The 22,832-nt window shown below is 41.9% G+C and overlaps 1 protein-coding gene across 2 annotated transcripts in view; it reads right to left on the bottom strand.

The window, feature by feature from the left end:
- LOC110512917 (CUB and sushi domain-containing protein 3) overlaps positions 1 to 22,832 on the bottom strand; it is a 522,509-nt gene that overhangs the window by 209,480 nt on the left and 290,197 nt on the right. For both annotated transcript variants that reach the window (XM_090215889.1, XM_090215891.1), the window contains exons 33-35: positions 5,819 to 5,932; positions 5,530 to 5,625; positions 4,684 to 4,887 (exon numbers count right to left, since the gene is read on the bottom strand). In XM_090215889.1, coding sequence (XP_090072015.1) covers positions 4,684 to 4,887; positions 5,530 to 5,625; positions 5,819 to 5,932 — 414 coding nt within the window. The remainder of the gene's footprint in view (positions 1 to 4,683; positions 4,888 to 5,529; positions 5,626 to 5,818; positions 5,933 to 22,832) is intronic.

Genomic DNA, 22,832 nt, shown 5'->3' with positions numbered 1-22,832 from the left:
CTCCTAGTTACTCTGTGGGAGTCTGTTAACTAAAACCAGGTTTGATTCCATCCCCTCCTAGTTACTCTGTGGGAGTCTGTTAACTAAAACCAGGTATGATTCCATCCCCTCCTAGTTACTCTGTGGGAGTCTGTTAACTGAAACCAGGTATGATTCCACCCCCTCCTAGTTACTCTGTGGGAGTCTGTTAACTGAAACCAGGTATGATTCCATCCCCCTCCTAGTTACTCTGTCGGAGTCTGTTAACTAAAACCAGGTTTGATTCCATCCCCCTCCTAGTTACTCTGTGGTTTCTGCTGTCTAAAACCAGGTATGATTCCATCCCTCCTAGTTACTCTGTGGTTTCTGCTGTCTAAAACCAGGTTTGATTTCATCCCCTCCTAGTTACTCTGTGGTTTCTGCTGTCTAAAACCAGGTATGATTCCATCCCCCTCCTAGTTACTCTGTGGGAGTCTGTTAACTAAAACCAGGTATGATTCCATCCCCTCCTAGTTACTCTGTGGCTTCTGCTGTCTAAAACCAGGTTTGATTCCATCCCCTCCTAGTTACTCTGTGGTTTCTGCTGTCTAAAACCAGGTTTGATTCCATCCCCTCCTAGTTACTCTGTGGTTTCTGCTGTCTAAAACCAGGTTTGATTCCATCCCCTCCTAGTTACTCTGTGGTTTCTGCTGTCTAAAACCAGGTTTGATTCCATCCCCTCCTAGTTACTCTGTGGTTTCTGCTGTCTAAAACCAGGTTTGATTCCATCCCCTCCTAGTTACTCTGTGGTTTCTGCTGTCTAAAACCAGGTATGATTCCATCCCCCTCCTAGTTACTCTGTGGGAGTCTGTTAACTAAAACCAGGTATGATTCCATCCCCTCCTAGTTACTCTGTGGCTTCTGCTGTCTAAAACCAGGTTTGATTCCATCCCCTCCTAGTTACTCTGTGGTTTCTGCTGTCTAAAACCAGGTTTGATTCCATCCCCTCCTAGTTACTCTGTGGTTTCTGCTGTCTAAAACCAGGTTTGATTCCATCCCCTCCTAGTTACTCTGTGGTTTCTGCTGTCTAAAACCAGGTTTGATTCCAACCCTCCTAGTTACTCTGTGGTTTCTGCTGTCTAAAACCAGGTATGATTCCATCCCCTCCTAGTTACTCTGTGGGAGTCTGTTAACTAAAACCAGGTATGATTCCATCCCCCTCCTAGTTACTCTGTGGTTTCTGCTGTCTAAAACCAGGTATGATTCCATCCCCCTCCTAGTTACTCTGTGGGAGTCTGTTAACTAAAACCAGGTATGATTCCATCCCCCTCCTAGTTACTCTGTGGGAGTCTGTTAACTAAAACCAGGTATGATTCCATCCCCCTCCTAGTTACTCTGTGGGAGTCTGTTAACTAAAACCAGGTATGATTCCATCCCCCTCCTAGTTACTCTGTGGGAGTCTGTTAACTAAAACCAGGTATGATTCCATCCCCCTCCTAGTTACTCTGTGGGAGTCTGTTAACTAAAACCAGGTATGATTCATTCCCCTCCTAGTTACTCTGTGGGAGTCTGTTAACTAAAACCAGGTTTGATTCCATCCCCCTCCTAGTTACTCTGTGGGAGTCTGCTGTCTAAAACCAAGTTTGATTCCATCCCCTTCCTAGTTACCCTGTGGGTTTCTGCTGTCTAATACCAGGTTTGATTCCATCCCCCTCCTAACTACTCTGTGTGTTTCTGTTGTCTAAAACCAGGTTTGATTCCATCCCCTCCTAGTTACTCTGTGGTTTCTGCTGTCTAAAACCAGGTTTGATTCCATCCCCTCCTAGTTACTCTGTGGTTTCTGCTGTCTAAAACCAGGTATGATTCCATCCCCTCCTAGTTACTCTGTGGGAGTCTGTTAACTAAAACCAGGTATGATTCCATCCCCCTCCTAGTTACTCTGTGGGAGTCTGTTAACTAAAACCAGGTATGATTCCATCCCATCCTAGTTACTCTGTGGTTTCTGCTGTCTAAAACCAGGTTAGATTCCATCCCCTTCCTAGTTACTCTGTGGGAGTCTGTTAACTAAAACCAGGTTTGATTCCATCCCCTCCTAGTTACTCTGTGGGAGTCTGTTAACTAAAACCAGGTTTGATTCCATCCCCTCCTAGTTACTCTGTGGGAGTCTGTTAACTAAAACCAGGTATGATTCCATCCCCTCCTAGTTACTCTGTGGGAGTCTGTTAACTGAAACCAGGTATGATTCCACCCCCTCCTAGTTACTCTGTGGGAGTCTGTTAACTGAAACCAGGTATGATTCCATCCCCCTCCTAGTTACTCTGTCGGAGTCTGTTAACTAAAACCAGGTTTGATTCCATCCCCCTCCTAGTTACTCTGTGGTTTCTGCTGTCTAAAACCAGGTATGATTCCATCCCTCCTAGTTACTCTGTGGTTTCTGCTGTCTAAAACCAGGTTTGATTTCATCCCCTCCTAGTTACTCTGTGGTTTCTGCTGTCTAAAACCAGGTATGATTCCATCCCCCTCCTAGTTACTCTGTGGGAGTCTGTTAACTAAAACCAGGTATGATTCCATCCCCTCCTAGTTACTCTGTGGCTTCTGCTGTCTAAAACCAGGTTTGATTCCATCCCCTCCTAGTTACTCTGTGGTTTCTGCTGTCTAAAACCAGGTTTGATTCCATCCCCTCCTAGTTACTCTGTGGTTTCTGCTGTCTAAAACCAGGTTTGATTCCATCCCCTCCTAGTTACTCTGTGGTTTCTGCTGTCTAAAACCAGGTTTGATTCCAACCCTCCTAGTTACTCTGTGGTTTCTGCTGTCTAAAACCAGGTATGATTCCATCCCCTCCTAGTTACTCTGTGGGAGTCTGTTAACTAAAACCAGGTATGATTCCATCCCCCTCCTAGTTACTCTGTGGGAGTCTGTTAACTAAAACCAGGTATGATTCCATCCCCCTCCTAGTTACTCTGTGGGAGTCTGTTAACTAAAACCAGGTATGATTCCATCCCCCTCCTAGTTACTCTGTGGGAGTCTGTTAACTAAAACCAGGTATGATTCCATCCCCCTCCTAGTTACTCTGTGGGAGTCTGTTAACTAAAACCAGGTATGATTCATTCCCCTCCTAGTTACTCTGTGGGAGTCTGTTAACTAAAACCAGGTTTGATTCCATCCCCCTCCTAGTTACTCTGTGGGAGTCTGCTGTCTAAAACCAAGTTTGATTCCATCCCCTTCCTAGTTACCCTGTGGGTTTCTGCTGTCTAATACCAGGTTTGATTCCATCCCCCTCCTAACTACTCTGTGTGTTTCTGTTGTCTAAAACCAGGTTTGATTCCACTCCCCTCCTAGCTACTCTGTGGTTTCTGTTGTCTAAAACCAGGTTTGATTCCACTCCCCTCCTAGCTACTCTTCGGGTTTCTGCTATATAAAACAAGGTGTGTTCATTCAGGAGACCGTAATTGAAACAACAAAACAACAGAACTCATTATGATGCCGGGTCCTTTTTTGGAAGGTAAATCTAAGCAGACGTTGCGTGATTGACCGACTGATTCCATTCCAGAAGGTTAGTAAAAGAAAAACACAACTTTTCTACCTCTAACTTCCTTCATACTGAACACAGAGACATACAGATGGTATCCACAAATTCATCTGACTCTTGGTAAGGAGATAAAACTCCTGAAATATTCCTTTAAAGATGGGATCTACGAGTTCATCTGACTCTTGGTAAGGAGATAAAACTCCTGAAATATTCCTTTAAAGATGGGATCTACGAGTTCATCTGACTCTTGGTGAGGAGATAAAACTCCTGAAATATTCCTTTAAAGATGGGATCTACGAGTTCATCTGACTCTTGGTAAGGAGATAAAACTCCTGAAATATTCCTTTAAAGATGGGATCTACGAGTTCATCTGACTCTTGGTGAGGAGATACAACTCCTGAAATATTCCTTTAAAGATGGGATCTAGGAGTTCATCTGACTCTTTTTGAGGAGATAAAACTCCTGAAATATTCCTTTAAAGATGGGATCTACGAGTTCATCTGACTTTGGGGAAGTAGATTTAGGGCTTCATTGCCAAATTGCTGAAGTATTCCTTTAAAGATGGGATCTACGAGTTCATCTGACTTTGGGGAAGTAGATAAAGGGCTTCATTGCCAAATTGCTGAAGTATTCCTTTAAAGATGGGATCTACGAGTTCATCTGACTTTGGGGATGTAGATAAAGGGCTTCATTGCCAAATTGCTGAAGTATTCCTTTCAGAGAGAGAAGCTCCATCTAACGTCTTTGATAAAAGAAACGGCTCTCCAGCTTTATTTAGAAAGGGAAAGACCTCTAGATCAAATTGACTGTTTTCCACTTCCTCCTTTTAAAGCTGGAGGTCTTGGATGACCTCACATGAAGAAGTATTACTGGGCAGCACAACGACGTGTTCCCTTGGACAGACAGATAGCACACTATCATTGTGCAATGGAGGAGCATCAAAGCCATGAATGCAATACTTTATCATCTGAAATATAGTCACTACTTCGGGTCCAAGGCATTGAATAATTTTTTTTTTGGGGGGGGGGGGGGGGACAATCCAATGATTCTCAATTCCATTCGTATTTGGGAAAATGTACATCCATTCATGAGGTGGAAATAACCAATTTCGCCAGGCACCCCTAGGTCTGTGACTGTGTGGTTTGGGTCGGTGGAACTAGGTCTGTGACTGTGAGGAGTTGGCGCAGTCTACTTACCTACGCAGGTGGGCTCAGTGCCGTTCCACTGAGCCACAGTGTTCGGGATGGCCTCACACCTGATGGCAGTGGCGCCGTGCAGAGCGTAGCCTGGATTGCATTCAAACAGCACCACCGTGCCAATGCCAAAGTCGTTTCCTATCCGCTTCCCAAACCTGGGCTCTGGCACAGAGCTGCACTGAGATGCACTGGTCCTGGGGACAGCTAAGAGGAGAGAAGACAAGCAGAGTGAGAGAGGGAGAGCGAGAGAGAGAGAGAGAGAGAGAGAGAAAGAGAGAGAGAGAAAGAGAGAGAGAGAGAGCGAGAGAGAGAGAGAGAGAGACAGAGAGAGAGAGAGAGAGGGGGAGAGCGAGAGAGAGACAGAGAGAGAGAAAGAGAGAGAGAGAAAGAGAGAGAGAGAAAGAAAGAAAGAGAAAGAGAGAGAAAGAAAGAGAGAGAAAGAGAGAGAAAGAGAGAAAGAAAGAGAGAGAGACAGGCAGACACAGAGAAGACAGGCAGGCAGGCAGAGAGAGATTGAGGGCGCAAGACAGAGAGAAGACATGGGATTGGCACAGAGATCCACCAAAACATCCTCTCTCAGATCATCAGTCAATCTCTGCATCTTCCCCCATGTCTTTTCCCTGCTCTGCTCAGCTCAACGATCCTCTGCACTGACTCAATGGAACACCACTGACTAGTCCTTTGAATGGCAGAGAGACAGATTAATCAAGACACTGTGATATGACGTAGTGTTTTTTTTTAAAAAGGGCTGCCAAATGTTCTCCTCTCTGCCAAGATAGCAGGTAGCAACTGCAAGGCAGCTCATCTATCTTCATATCAAAGAGCAGATAATATAGAAAAACATGCCTTGATAAACAAAGTGGAATCCCTTGGCTGTCTCTGGACCCGCGGTGGTGAACTTGACGGTGATTTTGTTCCCAGAACTTAAAGGTAGAGTCTCTCCTTCAGTGTCGGGAGAAAAGAGAGAGGTTTTTGGTTTTCGTTAAACCCATCACTTTTAAAACTCAACGAACATTATATTTAAATTCCTTTATTTACATTGAGATTTGTTATTGAGATTATTATGTTTTATTCAGGTGTGTCCTGTCAGGTCATGATAAGATTCACTGTAAAGAGAAAATGTGATGTTCTCTACCTGAGTGAGAGCCGGAGATGGACGAGAGGACAGGAGAGTCTGGAGTCGGGCCGTCGTAGATTTCTACAACGTCACTCACCAACGTCTGAAACACCACAAACTGGCCAAACAGCACTAGAGAGAGAGAGAGAGAGACAGAGAGAGAGAGAGAGACAGAGAGAGAGAGATAGAGAGAGAGAGAGAGAGAGAGAGAGAGAGAGAGAGAGAGAGAGAGAGAGACAGAGAGGGGTCGGATAAGAACATCAGCAACCTCATCTTCCACACAAACCATCCCCTGGCATGGCACAGTGCTATATTAGCACACTACCCCTTTGAGGGGGTGTTAACGAAGGGTGGAAACTCTGGATACTTGACAACGAGGACTCTGGGTCAGCTAATATAAATCTCTATAAGTCTGGAAAAGTAATGGTACAGGGTAACCCCAAACAGTTTCAGCTGGACTTTCACCTAATCAAAGAATTAGCCCAGCAGGAGAAGCTCTCCCTTGAGAAAGATACCCCCACCCTGAGCAGGTCAGACAAGACCTCTTCATTATATAACCCCACAGACGAGCCACCCCGAGCGGGTCAGACCAAACCTCTTCATTATATAACCCCACAGACGAGCCACCCCCAGCGGAAAGTCAACCTCCCAGCACAGAGTACTACTCCCTCATTGAAATGAAGGATACATTTACCCAGCTGGAGGTAAGGCAGGTGGAGCTGGAACAGCAGGTGATTACACTCCAGTCAGCACAGACCCAGACAACAGTCCAGCACAACAACACTCTCTTAACCAGACCCAGAGAGCTGGAGGTGGACAGAGACATATCTGCACTCTGGACAGTGGTGAGACAACTACAACAGGAGAAGAGCAGAACACTAGAGGAGAGGATCAGACTGCTGGAGCAACAGATCAATAGGAACCCCATCCAGACCAGCGATACCCTTTTAGTCAATTTCCTGGGTAAAACGTTCCACTGTAATAGTGAAGGTGTAAACTTGGCAGTAGAAAATCTTAACAGTATATTTGACCTCTCAGCTGCCCTATCAAATCTAAAAATCTCAAACAGAAAACTGAAGAAAATGAACAACAATGACAAATGGTTTGATGAAGAATGCAAAAATCGAAGAAAGAAATTGAGAAACCTGTCCAACCAAATACATAGAGACCCGGAAAATCTGAGTCTACCCCTTCACTATGGTAAATCACTAAACCAATACAGAAAAACACTACGGAAAAAGAATGTCAGAAATCAGCTCAATGTAATTGGAGAATCCATTGACTCAAACCACTTCTGGGAAAACACTAAACAAACAACAACACACATTATTATGTGGGTAAAGATGTATGGGTAAACCACTTCTCCAATCGTTTTGGCTCTATAACAAAGAACAAAGAACAAAGAGAAAAAACATAAACATGATCAAATACAAATCTTAGAATCAACTATTAAAGACTACCTGAGCCCACTGGATTCCAGAACACACTGGATTCCAGAACACACTGGATTCCAGAACACACTGGATTCCAGAACACACTGGATTCCAGAACCCACTGAGTTCTCTAATTACCTTGAATGAACTACAGGACAAAATAAAAACCCTCCAACCCAAAAAGGCCTGTGGTGTTGATGGTATCCTCAATGAAATGATCAAATGTACAGACAACAAATTTCAATTGGGTATACTAAAACATCATCCTCAGCTCTGGCATCTTCCCCAATATTTGGAAACAAGGACTGATCACACCAATCCACAAAAGTGGAGACAAATTTGACCCCAATAACTACGCATCAACTATGCATCAACAGCAAACTTGGGAAAATCCACTGCATTATCATTAACAGCAGACTCGTACATTTCCTCAGTGAAAACAATTTACTGAGCAAATGTCAAATTGGCCTTTTACCAAATTACCGTACAACAGACCACGTATTCACCCTGCACACCCTAAATGACAAACAAACAAACCAAAACAAAGGCAAAGTCTTTTCATGCTTTGTTGATTTAAAAAAAGCCTTTGACTCAATTTGGCATGAGGGTCTGCTATACAAACTGATGGAAAGTGGTGTTGGGGGTAAAACATACGACATTATAAAATCCATGTACACAAACAACAAGTGTGCGGTTAAAATTGGCCAAAAACACACACATTTCTTCCCACATGGCCGTGGGGTGAGACAGGGATGCAGCTTAAGCCCCACCCCCTTCAACATATATATCAACGAATTGGCGAGGACACTAGAACAGTCTGCAGCACCCGGCCTCAACCTACTAGAATCTGAAGTCAAATGTCTACTGTTTGCTGATGATATGGTGCTTCTGTCACCAACCAAGGAGCGAGAGAGAGAGAGAGAGAGAGAGAGAGAGAGAGAGATAGACAGAGATAGAGAGAGAGAGGGAGAGAGAGAGAGAGAGAGAGAGAGAGAGAGAGAGAGAGAGAGAGAGAGATAGATTGACAGAGATAGAGAGAGAGAGGGAGAGAGAGAGAGAGAGAGAGAGAGAGAGAGAGAGACAGACAGACAGACAGACAGACAGACAGAGGCAGAGAGAGAGACACACAGAGACAGAGAGAGAAAGAGAGACAGAGAGAGACAGACAGAGAGATACAGGGAGAGACAGACAGACAGAGAGAGAGAAACCCTATCCCCAAATAGATAGCAGGACTAATCTCACCCTGTCCTGCACATCCACATCGCATTAGACGACGCCACATGAAAACCAAACACTCCTAGCATCTCAAATAGCACCCTCTCCTATAAAGTGCATTAGTTATCAAATAAAAAAATCCAATAATGTTCAATTAGTCACGTGGGCCGAATACAAAACCAACAATGCAGTTCAAAAAACAAGGATAAGAATAAAGAAATAAAAGTAACAAGTAATTAAAGAACAGCAGTGAAATAACATTAGTGAGGCTATATACAGGGTATTATAGCACAGAGTCAATGTGGAGGCTATATACAGGGAGTACCGGTACAGAGTCAATGTGGAGGCTATATACAGGGTATTACGGTACAGACTCAATGTGGAGGCTATATACAGGGTATTACGGTACAGAGTCAGTGTGGAGGCTATATACAGGGTATTACGGTACAGAGTCAATGTGGAGGCTATATACAGGGGGTACCGGTACAGAGTCAATGTGGAGGCTATATACAGGGGGGTACCAGTACAGAGTCAATGTGGAGGCTATATACAGGGGGTACCGGTACAGAGTCAATGTGGAGGCTATATACAGGGGGGTACCAGTACAGAGTCAATGTGGAGGCTATATACAGGGGGTACCGGTACAGAGTCAATGTGGAGGCTATATACAGGGGGGTACCAGTACAGAGTCAATGTGGAGGCTATATACAGGGGGTACCGGTACAGAGTCAATGTGGAGGCTATATACAGGGGTACCGGTACAGAGTCAATGTGGAGGCTATATACAGGGTGTACCGGTACAGAGTCAATGTGGAGGCTATATACAGGGGGTACCAGTACAGAGTCAATGTGGAGGCTATATACAGGGGGTACCGGTACAGAGTCAATGTGGAGGCTATATACAGGGGTTACCGGTACAGAGTCTATGTGGAGGCTATATACAGAGTGGTACCGGTACAGAGTCTATGTGGAGGCTATATACAGGGTGGTACCGGTACAGAGTCTATGTGGAGGCTATATACAGGGGGTACCGGTACAGAGTCAATGTGGAGTCTATATACAGGGTGTTACGGTACAGAGTCAATGTGGAGACTATATACAGGGTGTTACGGTACAGAGTCAATGTGGAGACTATATACAGGGGGTACCGGTACAGAGTCAATGTGGAGGCTATATACAGGGGGTACCGGTACAGAGTCAATGTGGAGGCTATATACAGGGTATTACGGTACAGAGTCAATGTGGAGGCTATATACAGGGGGTACCGGTACAGAGTCAATGTGGAGGCTATATACAGGGGGTACCGGTACAGAGTCAATGTGGAGGCTATATACAGGGGGTACCGGTACAGAGTCAATGTGGAGGCTATATACAGGGGGTACTGGTACAGAGTCAATGTGGAGGCTATATACAGGGGGTACCGGTACAGAGTCAATGTGGAGGCTATATACAGGGTATTATGGTACAGAGTCAATGTGGAGGCTATATACAGGGGGTACCGGTACAGAGTCAATGTGGAGGCTATATACAGAGGGTACCGGTACAGAGTCTATGTGGAGGCTATATACAGGGGGTACCGGTACAGAGTCAATGTGGAGGCTATATACAGGGGGTACCGGTACAGAGTCTATGTGGAGGCTATATACATGGGATACCGGTACAGAGTCAATGTGGAGGCTATATACAGAGGGTACCGGTACAGAGTCAATGTTGAGGCTATATACAGGGTATTATGGTACAGAGTCAATGTGGAGGCTATATACAGGGGGTACCGGTACAGAGTCAATGTGGAGGCTATATACAGAGGGTACCGGTACAGAGTCTATGTGGAGGCTATATACAGGGGGTACCGGTACAGAGTCAATGTGGAGGCTATATACAGGGGGTACCGGTACAGAGTCTATGTGGAGGCTATATACATGGGATACCGGTACAGAGTCAATGTGGAGGCTATATACAGGGGGTACCGGTACAGAGTCTATGTGGAGGCTATATACAGGGGGTACCGGTACAGAGTCTATGTGGAGGCTATATACAGGGGGCACCGGTTAGTCGAGGTAATTGAGGTAATATGTACATGTAGGTAGAGTTATTAAAGTGACTATGTATAGATAATAACAGAGAGTAGCAGCGGTGTAAAAGGGGGGGGGGGGGGGGCAATGCAAATAGTCTGAGTAGCCATTTGATTAGGTGTTCTGGAGTCTTATGGCTTGGGGGGTAGAAGCTGTTTAGTAGCCCCTTGAAAATAGACCTGGTGCTCCAGTACCGCTAGCCGTTTGGTAGCAGAGAGAACAGTCTATGACCAGGGTGGTTTGAATCTTTGACCATTTGTAGGGCCTTCCTGTGACACCGCCTGGTGTAGAGGTCCTGGATGGCAGGAAGCTTGGCCCCAGTGATGTACTGGGCCGTTCTCACTCCCCTCTGTCGTGCCTTGCGGTCGGAGGCCGAGCAGTTGTCGTACCAGGCAGTGATGCAACCGGTCATGATGCTCTCGATGTTGCAGCTGTAGAACTCTTTTGAGGATCTGAGGACCCATGCCAAATATTTTCAGTCTCCTGAGGGGAAATAGGTTTTGTCGTGTCCTCTTCATGACTGCCTTGGTGTGCTTGGACCATGTTAGTTTGTTGGTGATGTGGACACCAAAGAACTTGAAGCCCTGTCGATGAGAATGGGGGCGTGCTCGGTCCTCTTTTTCCTGTAGTCCACAATCATCTCCTTTGTCTTGATCACGTTGAGGGAGAGGTTGTTGTCCTGGCACCACACGGCCAGGTCTCTGACCTCCTCCCTATAGGCTGTCTCATCGTTGTTGGTGATCAGGCCTACCACTGTTGTGTCATCGTCAAACTTAATGATGGTGTTGGAGTTGTGTTTGGCCATGCAGTCATGAGTGAACAGGGAGTACAGGAGGGGACTGAGCATGCACCCATGGGGAGCTCCAGTGTTGAGGATCAGCGTGGCGGATGTGTTGTTTACCTACCCTTACGACCTAGGGGCGGCCCGTCAGGAAGGCCAGGATCCAGTTGCAGAGGGAGGTGTTTAGTCCCAGGGTCCTTAGCTTATTGATGAGCTTTAAAGGCACTGTGGTGTTGAACGCTGAGCTGTAGTCAATGAATAGTATTCTCACTTGGGTGTTCCTTTTGTCAAGGTAGGAAAGGGCAGTGTGGAGTGCAATAGAGATTGTATCATCTGTGGATCTGTTGGGATGGTATGCAAATTGGAGTGGGTCTAGGGTTTCTGGGATGATGGTGTTGATGTGAGCCATGGCCAGCCTTTCAAAGCACTTCATGGCTACAGACGTGAGTGCTACGGGGCGGTAGTCATTTAGGCAGGTTACTTTAGTGTTCTTGGACATAGGCACTATGGTGGTCTGCTTAAAACATGTTGGTATTACAGACTCGGACAGGGAGAGTTTGAAAATGTCAGTGAAGACACTTGACAGTTGGTCAGAGCATGCCCAGAGCACACGTCCTGGTAATCCATCTGGCCCTGCTGCCTTATATAGTGGACTACATAGGGAATAGGGAGCCTTTTATAGTGCACTACAGTGCACTACATAGGGAATAGGGAGCCTTTTATAGTACACTACATAGGAAATAGGGAGCCTTTTATAGTACACTAGGGAATAGGGAGCCTTTTATAGTGGACTACATAGGGAATAGGGAGCCTTTTATAGTCCACTACATAGGGAATAGGGAGCCTTTTATAGTGCACTACATAGGAAATAGGGAGCCTTTTATAGTGCACTACATAGGGAATAGGGAGCCTTTTATAGTACACTAGGGAATAGGGAGCCTTTTATAGTGGACTACATAGGGAATAGGGAGCCTTTTATAGTGCACTACATAGGGAATAGGGAGCCTTTTATAGTACACTAGGGAATAGGGAGCCTTTTATAGTCCACTACATAGGGAATAGGGAGCCTTTTATAGTGCACTACATAGGAAATAGGGAGCATTTTATAGTCCACTACATAGGAAATAGGGAGCCTTTTATAGTGCACTACATAGGGAATAGGGAGCCTTTTATAGTGCATTACATAGGGAATAGGGAGCCTTTTATAGTCCACTACATAGGGAATAGGGAGCCTTTTATAGTACACTAGGGAATAGGGAGCCTTTTATAGTCCACTACATAGGGAATAGGGAGCCTTTTATAGTGCACTACATAGGAAATAGGGAGCCTTTTATAGTCCACTACATAGGGAATAGGGAGCCTTTTATAGTGGACTACATAGGGAATAGGGAGCCTTTTATAGTGCACTACATAGGGAATAGGGAGCCTTTTATAGTACACTAGGGAACAGGGAGCCTTTTATAGTGCACTACATAGGAAATAGGGAGCCTTTTATAGTCCACTACATAGGGAATAGGGAGCCTTTTATAGTCCACTACATAGGAAATAGGGAGCCTTTTATAGTCCACTACATAGGGAATAGGGAGCCTTTTATAGTCCACTACATAGGGAATAGGGAGCCTTTTATAGTCCACTACATAGGGAATAGGGAGCCTTTTATAGTGCACTACATAGGGAATAGGGAGCCTTTTATAGTACACTACATAGGGAATAGGGAGCCATGTCAGACTAAGGACAAAAGCTCAGACTTCTACATGTACGTCCTGTATAGAAAAAACAGCCTTGGATCCACAGTACACACACACACACACACAGAGACACAGACACAGACACAGACACAGACACACACACACACAGAGACACAGACACAGACACACACACACACACACACACACACACACACACACACACACAGAGACACAGACACAGACACAGACACACACACACACACACACACACACACACACACACACACACACACACACACACACACACACACACACACACACACACACACACACACACACACAGACAGACAGACAGACACACACACACACACACGGTGACAGTCGCTGTGCAGACAGATATAGGCTAGGTCACGTACCCAGACAGGGCAACTAGAACTGGGCCACGACGGTCAAAGAAAGGGGTGCCGTGCCACTCCTCTCTGCCCGAGGTAGCCACTAACGTACCTGAAACATGTTTGAGCCCGCGAGCGTTAGATGAGCCTGAAGGTGTAGCACAGCCAGACAGACAGTCAGTAATGTGTTAGAGAGAAGCTCCAACCCTGCCAAGATAAAGGGCAGAAAGGAACGGCAACATGTGTTTGTCCATCTGTCTATGAATTATTCAAGAGAGCCTGTCATCTTCCTTTTAGGCCTGTATAGAGTTCTGCCTCCAGGTGAGAACCAACACACACACACACACACACACACACAGACACAGACACAGACACACACACACACACACACACACACACACACACACACACACACACACACACACACACACATAGTGCACTAGGGAATAGGGTGCATTTTATAGTCCACTAGGGAATAGGGTGCATTTTATAGTGCACTAGGGAATAGGGAGCATTTTATAGTGCACTAGGGAATAGGGTGCATTTTATAGTGCACTAGGGAATAGGGAGCATTTTTGGGTTCTGTATTTTGGAGCAGAGAAAAGCAGATGAAATACCAACTGCGAAGAGAAATGACAACCCAGACACACTAACAAAACACTCTCAATGCTGTTAACCTACTGCTCTGCTGAACTGTACGGTTTAACTACTGTACAGGCTGATCTCATACTGTATAATAATGTATGGTTTATTTACTGTACCGTACAGGCTGATCTCATACTGTATAATAATGTATGGTTTTATTACTGTACAGGCTGATCCCATACTGTATTATAATGTATGGTTTAATTACTGTACAGTACAGGCTGATCTCATACTGTTTCATAATGTAAGGGTTAACTACTGTACAGGCTGATCTCATACTGTTTCATAATGTATGGGTTAATTACTGTACAGGCTGATCTCATACTGTATAATAATGTATGGTTTAATTACTGTACCGTACAGGCTGATGTCATACTGTATTATAATGTACGGTTTAACTACAGTACAGGCTGATCTCATACTGTTTCATAATGTATGGGTTAACTACTGTACAGGCTGATCTCCTACTGTATTATAATGTATGGGTTAACTACTGTACAGGCTGATCTCATACTGTTTCATGATGTATGGTAAACTACTGTACTGTACAGGCTGATCTCATACTGTTTCATAATGTATGGATTAACTACTGTACAGGCTGATCTCATACTGTATTATAATGTATGGTTTAATTACTGTACATTCTGATCTCCTACTGTTTCATAATGTATGGGTTAACTACTGTACAGGCTGATCTACTGTATTATAATGTATGGGTTAACTACTGTACAGGCTGATCTCCTACTGTATAATAATGTATGGGTTAACTACTGTACAGGCTGATCTACTGTATTATAATGTATGGTTTAACTACTGTACAGGCTGATCTACTGTATAATAATGTTTGGGTTAACTACTGTACAGGCTGATCTCATACTGTATAATAATGTATGGGTTAACTACTGTACAGGCTGATCTCCTACTGTATAATAATGTATGGTTTAATTATTGTACAGGCTGATCTCATACTGTTTCATAATGTATGGGTTAACAACTGTACTGTACAGGCTGATCTCCTACTGTTTCATAATGTATGGGTTAACTACTGTACAGGCTGATCTCATACTGTAATATAATTTATGGGTTAACTACTGTACAGGCTGATCTCATACTGTATAATAATGTATGGGTTAACTACTGTACAGGCTGATCTCCTACTGTATTATAATGTATGGGTTAACTACTGTACAGGCTGATCTCCTACTGTTTCATAATGTATGGGTTAACTACTGTACAGGCTGATCTCATACTGTAATATAATTTATGGGTTAACTACTGTACAGGCTGATCTCATACTGTATAATAATGTATGGGTTAACTACTGTACAGGCTGATCTCCTACTGTATTATAATGTATGGGTTAACTACTGTACAGGCTGATCTCATACTGTATTATAATGTATGGGTTAACTACTGTACAGGCTGATCTCATACTGTATTATAATGTATGGCTTAACTACTGTACAGGCTGATCTCCTAATGTTTCATAATGTATGGGTTAACTACTGTACTGTACAGGCTGATCTCATACTGTATAATAATGTATGGTTTATTTACTGTACCGTACAGGCTGATCTCATACTGTATAATAATGTATGGTTTTATTACTGTACAGGCTGATCCCATACTGTATTATAATGTATGGTTTAATTACTGTACAGTACAGGCTGATCTCATACTGTTTCATAATGTATGGTAAACTACTGTACAGGCTGATCTCATACTGTATAATAATGTATGGTTTAATTACTGTACCGTACAGGCTGATGTCATACTGTATTATAATGTACGGTTTAACTACAGTACAGGCTGATCTCATACTGTTTCATAATGTATGGGTTAACTACTGTACAGGCTGATCTCATACTGTATAATAATGTATGGTTTAATTACTGTACCGTACAGGCTGATGTCATACTGTATTATAATGTACGGTTTAACTACAGTACAGGCTGATCTCATACTGTTTCATAATGTATGGGTTAACTACTGTACAGGCTGATCTCATACTGTATAATAATGTATGGTTTAATTACTGTACCGTACAGGCTGATGTCATACTGTATTATAATGTACGGTTTAACTACAGTACAGGCTGATCTCATACTGTTTCATAATGTAAGGGTTAACTACTGTACAGGCTGATCTCATACTGTATAATAATGTATGGTTTAATTACTGTACCGTACAGGCTGATGTCATACTGTATTATAATGTACGGTTTAACTACAGTACAGGCTGATCTCATACTGTTTCATAATGTATGGGTTAACTACTGTACAGGCTGATCTCCTACTGTATTATAATGTATGGGTTAACTACTGTACAGGCTGATCTCATACTGTTTCATGATGTATGGTAAACTACTGTACTGTACAGGCTGATCTCATACTGTTTCATAATGTATGGATTAACTACTGTACAGGCTGATCTCATACTGTATTATAATGTATGGTTTAATTACTGTACTGTACAGGCTGATCTCATACTGTATTATAATGTATGGTTTAATTACTGTACATTCTGATCTCCTACTGTTTCATAATGTATGGGTTAACTACTGTACAGGCTGATCTACTGTATTATAATGTATGGGTTAACTACTGTACAGGCTGATCTCCTACTGTATAATAATGTATGGGTTAACTACTGTACAGGCTGATCTACTGTATTATAATGTATGGTTTAACTACTGTACAGGCTGATCTACTGTATAATAATGTTTGGGTTAACTACTGTACAGGCTGATCTCATACTGTATAATAATGTATGGGTTAACTACTGTACAGGCTGATCTCCTACTGTATAATAATGTATGGTTTAATTATTGTACAGGCTGATCTCATACTGTTTCATAATGTATGGGTTAACAACTGTACTGTACAGGCTGATCTCCTACTGTTTCATAATGTATGGGTTAACTACTGTACAGGCTGATCTCATACTGTAATATAATTTATGGGTTAACTACTGTACAGGCTGATCTCATACTGTATAATAATGTATGGGTTAACTACTGTACAGGCTGATCTCCTACTGTATTATAATGTATGGGTTAACTACTGTACAGGCTGATCTCATACTGTATTATAATGTATGGGTTAACTACTGTACAGGCTGATCTCATACTGTATTATAATGTATGGCTTAACTACTGTACAGGCTGATCTCCTAATGTTTCATAATGTATGGGTTAACTACTGTACTGTACAGGCTGATCTCCTACTGTATAATAATGTATGGTTTAACTACTGTACAGGCTGATCTCCTACTGTATAATAATGTATGGTTTAACTACTGTACAGGCTGATCTCCTACTGTATAATAATGTATGGGTTAACTACTGTACAGGCTGATCTCATACTGTTTCATAATGTATGGGTTAACTACTGTACTTTACAGGCTGATCTCATACTGTATTATAATGTATGGGTTAACTACTGTACAGGCTGATCTCATACTGTATTATAATGTATGGCTTAACTACTGTACAGGCTGATCTCCTAATGTTTCATAATGTATGGGTTAACTACTGTACTGTACAGGCTGATCTCATACTGTATTATAATGTATGAGTTAACTACTGTACAGGCTGATCTCATACTGTATTATAATGTATGGGTTAACTACTGTACAGGCTGATCTCCTACTGTATTATAATGTATGGTTTAACTACTGTACAGGCTGATCTCCTACTGTTTCATAATGTACAGTGCCTTGCAAAAGTATTCGGCCCCCTTGAACTTTGCGACCTTTTGCCACATTTCAGGCTTCAAACATAGAGATATAAAACTGTATTTTTTTTGTGAAGAATCAACAACAAGTGGGACACAATCATGAAGTGGAACGACATTTATTGGATATTTCAAACTTTTTTAACAAATCAAAAACTGAAAAATTGGGGGTGCAAAATTATTCAGCCCCTTTACTTTCAGTGCAGCAAACTCTCTCCAGAAGTTCAGTGAGGATCTCTGAATGATCCAATGTTGACCTAAATGACTAATGATGATAAATAAAATCCACCTGTGTGTAATCAAGTCTCCGTATAAATGCACCTGCACTGTGATAGTCTCAGAGGTCCGTCAAAAGCGCAGAGAGCATCATGAAGAACAAGGAACACACCAGGCAGGTCCGAGATACTGTTGTGAAGAAGTTTAAAGCCGGATTTGGATACAAAAAGATTTCCCAAGCTTTAAAAATCCCAAGGAGCACTGTGCAAACGATAATATTGAAATGGAAGGAGTATCAGACCACTGCAAATCTACCAAGACCTGTCCGTCCCTCTAAACTTTCAGCTCATTCAAGGAGAAGACTGATCAGAGATGCAGCCAAGAGGCCCATGATCACTCTGGATGAACTGCAGAGATCTACAGCTGAGGTGGGAGACTCTGTCCATAGGACAACAATCAGTCGTATATTGCACAAATCTGGCCTTTATGGAAGAGTGGCAAGAAGAAAGCCATTTCTTAAAGATATCCATAAAAAGTGTCGTTTAAAGTTTGGCACAAGCCACCTGGGAGACACACCAAACATGTGGAAGAAGGTGCTCTCGTCAGATGAAACCAAAATTGAACTTTTTGGCAACAATACAAAACGTTATGTTTGGCGTAAAAGCAACACAGCTGAACACACCATCCCCACTGTCAAACATGGTGGTGGCAGCATCATGGTTTGGGCCTGCTTTTCTTCAGCAGGGACAGGGAAGATGGTTAAAATTGATGGGAAGATGGATGGAGCCAAATACAGGACCATTCTGGAAGAAAACCTGATGGAGTCTGCAAAAGACCTGAGACTGGGATGGAGATTTGTCTTCCAACAAGACAATGATCCAAAACATAAAGCAAAATCTACAATGGAATGGTTCAAAAATAAACATATCCAGGTGTTAGAATGGCCAAGTCAAAGTCCAGACCTGAATCCAATCTAGAATCTGTGGAAAGAACTGAAAACTGCTGTTCACAAATGCTCTCCATCCAACCTCACTGAGCTCGAGCTGTTTTGCAAGGAGGAATGGGAAAAAATGTCAGTCTCTCGATGTGCAAAACTGATAGAGACATACCCCAAGCGACTTACAGCTGTAATCGCAGCAAAAGGTGGCGCTACAAAGTATTAACTTAAGGTGGCTGAATAATTTTGCACGCCCAATGTTTCAGTTTTTGATTTGTTAAAAAAGTTTGAAATATCCAATAAATGTCGTTCCACTTCATGATTGTTGTTGATTCTTCACAAAAAAATACAGTTTTATATCTTTATGTTTGAAGCCTGAAATGTGGCAAAAGGTCGCAAAGTTCAAGGGGGATGAATACTTTCGCAAGGCACTGTATGGTTTAACTACTGTACAGGCTGATCTCATACTATATTATAATGTATGGGTTAACTACTGTACAGGCTGATCTCCTACTGTATTATAATGTATGGGTTAACTACTGTACAGGCTGATCTCATACTGTTTCATAATGTATGGGTTAACTACTGTTCAGGCTGATCTCCTACTGTATTATAATGTATGGGTTAACTACTGTACAGGCTGATCTCATACTGTTTCATAATGTATGGGTTAACTACTGTACAGGCTGATCTCATACTGTATTATAATGTATGGGTTAACTACTGTACAGGCTGATCTCCTACTGTATTATAATGTATGGGTTAACTACTGTACAGGCTGATCTCATACTGTTTCATAATGTATGGGTTAACTACTGTACAGGCTGATCTCATACTGTATTATAATGTATGGGTTAACTACTGTACAGGCTGATATCATACTGTTTCATAACGTTTGGTTTAACTAACTATAGTACATGCTGAGTAAAGATGTACAGACATCCTGTGTCCTCAGAGGAACTCACTACTGTAACATAAACACACAATACTGCTGATAAACAGGCAGGATAAGGAATCCCCACTGTTCAAGACAATATGGTTTAACATCTGTAGGCCCTGTGTAGTCTCAATAAAGATATACTGATACTGTTCACTGTGTGGTCTCAATAAAGATATACTGATACTGTTCACTGTGTGGTCTCAATAAAGATATACTGATACTGTTCACTGTGTGGTCTCAATAAAGATATACTGATACTGTTCACTGTGTGGTCTCAATAAAGATATACTGATACTGTTCACTGTGTGGTCTCAATAAAGATATACTGATACTGTTCACTGTGTAGTCTCAATAAAGATATACTGATACTGTTCACTGTGTGGTCTCAATAAAGATATACTGATACTGTTCACTGTGTAGTCTCAATAAAGATATACTGATACTGTTCACTGTGTGGTCTCAATAAAGATATACTGATACTGTTCACTGTGTGGTCTCAATAAAGATATACTGATACTGTTCACTGTGTGGTCTCAATAAAGATATACTGATACTGTTCACTGTGTGGTCTCAATAAAGATATACTGATACTGTTCACTGTGTGGTCTCAATAAAGATATACTGATACTGTTCACTGTGTAGTCTCAATACAGATATACTGATACTGTTCACTGTGTAGTCTCAATAAAGATATACTGACACTGTTCACTGTGTAGTCTCAATAAAGATATACTGATACTGTTCACTGTGTAGTCTCAATAAAGATATACTGATACTGTTCACGGTGTGGTCTCAATAAAGATATACTGATACTGTTCACTGTGTGGTCTCAATAAAGATATACTGATACTGTTCACTGTGTGGTCTCAATAAAGATATACTGATACTGTTCACTGTGTAGTCTCAATACAGATATACTGATACTGTTCACTGTGTAGTCTCAATAAAGATATACTGACACTGTTCACTGTGTAGTCTCAATAAAGATATACTGATACTGTTCACTGTGTAGTCTCAATAAAGATATACTGATACTGTTCACGGTGTGGTCTCAATAAAGATATACTGATACTGTTCACTGTGTGGTCTCAATAAAGATATACTGATACTGTTCACAGTGTAGACTCAATAAAGATATACTGATACTGTTCACAGTGTAGACTCAATAAAGATATACTGATACTGTTCACTGTGTGGTCTCAATAAAGATATACTGATACTGTTCACAGTGTAGACTCAATAAAGATATGCTGATACTGTTCACTGTGTAGTCTCAATAAAGATATACTGATACTGCTCACTGTGTGGTCTCAATAAAGATATAGTGACACTGTTCACTGTGTAGATATACTGTTCACTGTGTAGATATACTGTTCACTGTGTAGATATACTGACACTGTTCACTGTGTAGATATACTGTTCACTGTGCAGATATACTGATACTGTTCACTGTGTAGATATACTGATACTGTTCACTGTGTAGATATACTGATTCTGTTCACTGTGTAGATATACTGATACTGTTCACTGTGTAGATATACTGTTCACTGTGTAGATATACTGACACTGTTCACTGTGTAGATATACTGTTCACTGTGTAGATATACTGATACTGTTCACTGTGTAGATATACTGATACTGTTCACTGTGTAGATATACTGATTCTGTTCACTGTGTAGATATACTGTTCACTGTGTAGATATACTGACACTGTTCACTGTGTAGATATACTGATACTGTTCACTGTGTAGATATACTGATTCTGTTCACTGTGTAGATATACTGTTCACTGTGTAGATATACTGACACTGTTCACTGTGTAGATATACTGTTCACTGTGTAGATATACTGTTCACTGTGTAGATATACTGTTCACTGTGTAGATATACTGTTCACTGTGTAGATATACTGATTCTGTTCACTGTGCAGATATAATGATACTGTTCACTGTATAGATATACTGATTCTGTTCACTGTGTAGATATACTGATTCTGTTCACTGTGTAGATATACTGACACTGTTCACTGTATATATATACTGATACTGTTCACTGTATAGATATACTGATTCTGTTCACTGTGTAGATATACTGACACTGTTCACTGTATAGATATACTGATTCTGTTCACTGTGTAGATATACTGACACTGTTCACTGTATAGATATACTGATACTGTTCACTGTGTAGATATACTGACACTGTTCACTGTGTAGATATACTGACACTGTTCACTGTATAGATATACTGATTCTGTTCACTGTGTAGATATACTGACACTGTTCACTGTATAGATATACTGATTCTGTTCACTGTGTAGATATACTGACACTGTTCACTGTATAGATATACTGATTCTGTTCACTGTGTAGATATACTGACACTGTTCACTGTATAGATATACTGATACTGTTCACTGTGTAGATATACTGACACTGTTCACTGTGTAGATATACTGATACTGTTCACTGTGCAGATATACTGATACTGTGTAGATATACTGACACTGTTCACTGTGCAGATATACTGATACTGTTCACTGTGTAGATATACTGATACTGTTCAATGTGTAGATATACTGATACTGTTCACTGTGTAGATATACTGACACTGTTCACTGTGTAGATATACTGATTCTGTTCACTGTGTAGATATACTGACACTGTTCACTGTGTAGATATACTGATTCTGTTCACTGTGTAGATATACTGATTCTGTTCACTGTGTAGATATACTGATTCTGTTCACTGTGTAGATATACTGACACTGTTCACTGTATAGATATACTGATTCTGTTCACTGTGTAGATATACTGACACTGTTCACTGTGTAGATATACTGATACTGTTCACTGTGTAGATATACTGATACTGTTCACTGTGCAGATATACTGACACTGTTCACTGTGTAGATATACTGATACTGTTCACTGTGTAGATATACTGATACTGTTCACTGTGTAGATATACTGACACTGTTC

The sequence above is a fragment of the Oncorhynchus mykiss genome, chromosome 2, assembly GCF_057628025.1.
Source record: "Oncorhynchus mykiss isolate SJ-2025 chromosome 2, ASM5762802v1, whole genome shotgun sequence".
NCBI classification, from domain to species: domain Eukaryota; kingdom Metazoa; phylum Chordata; class Actinopteri; order Salmoniformes; family Salmonidae; genus Oncorhynchus; species Oncorhynchus mykiss.
The sequence above is the reverse complement of the archived record's forward strand: the minus strand, read 5'-3'. Positions and strand labels throughout refer to the sequence as shown.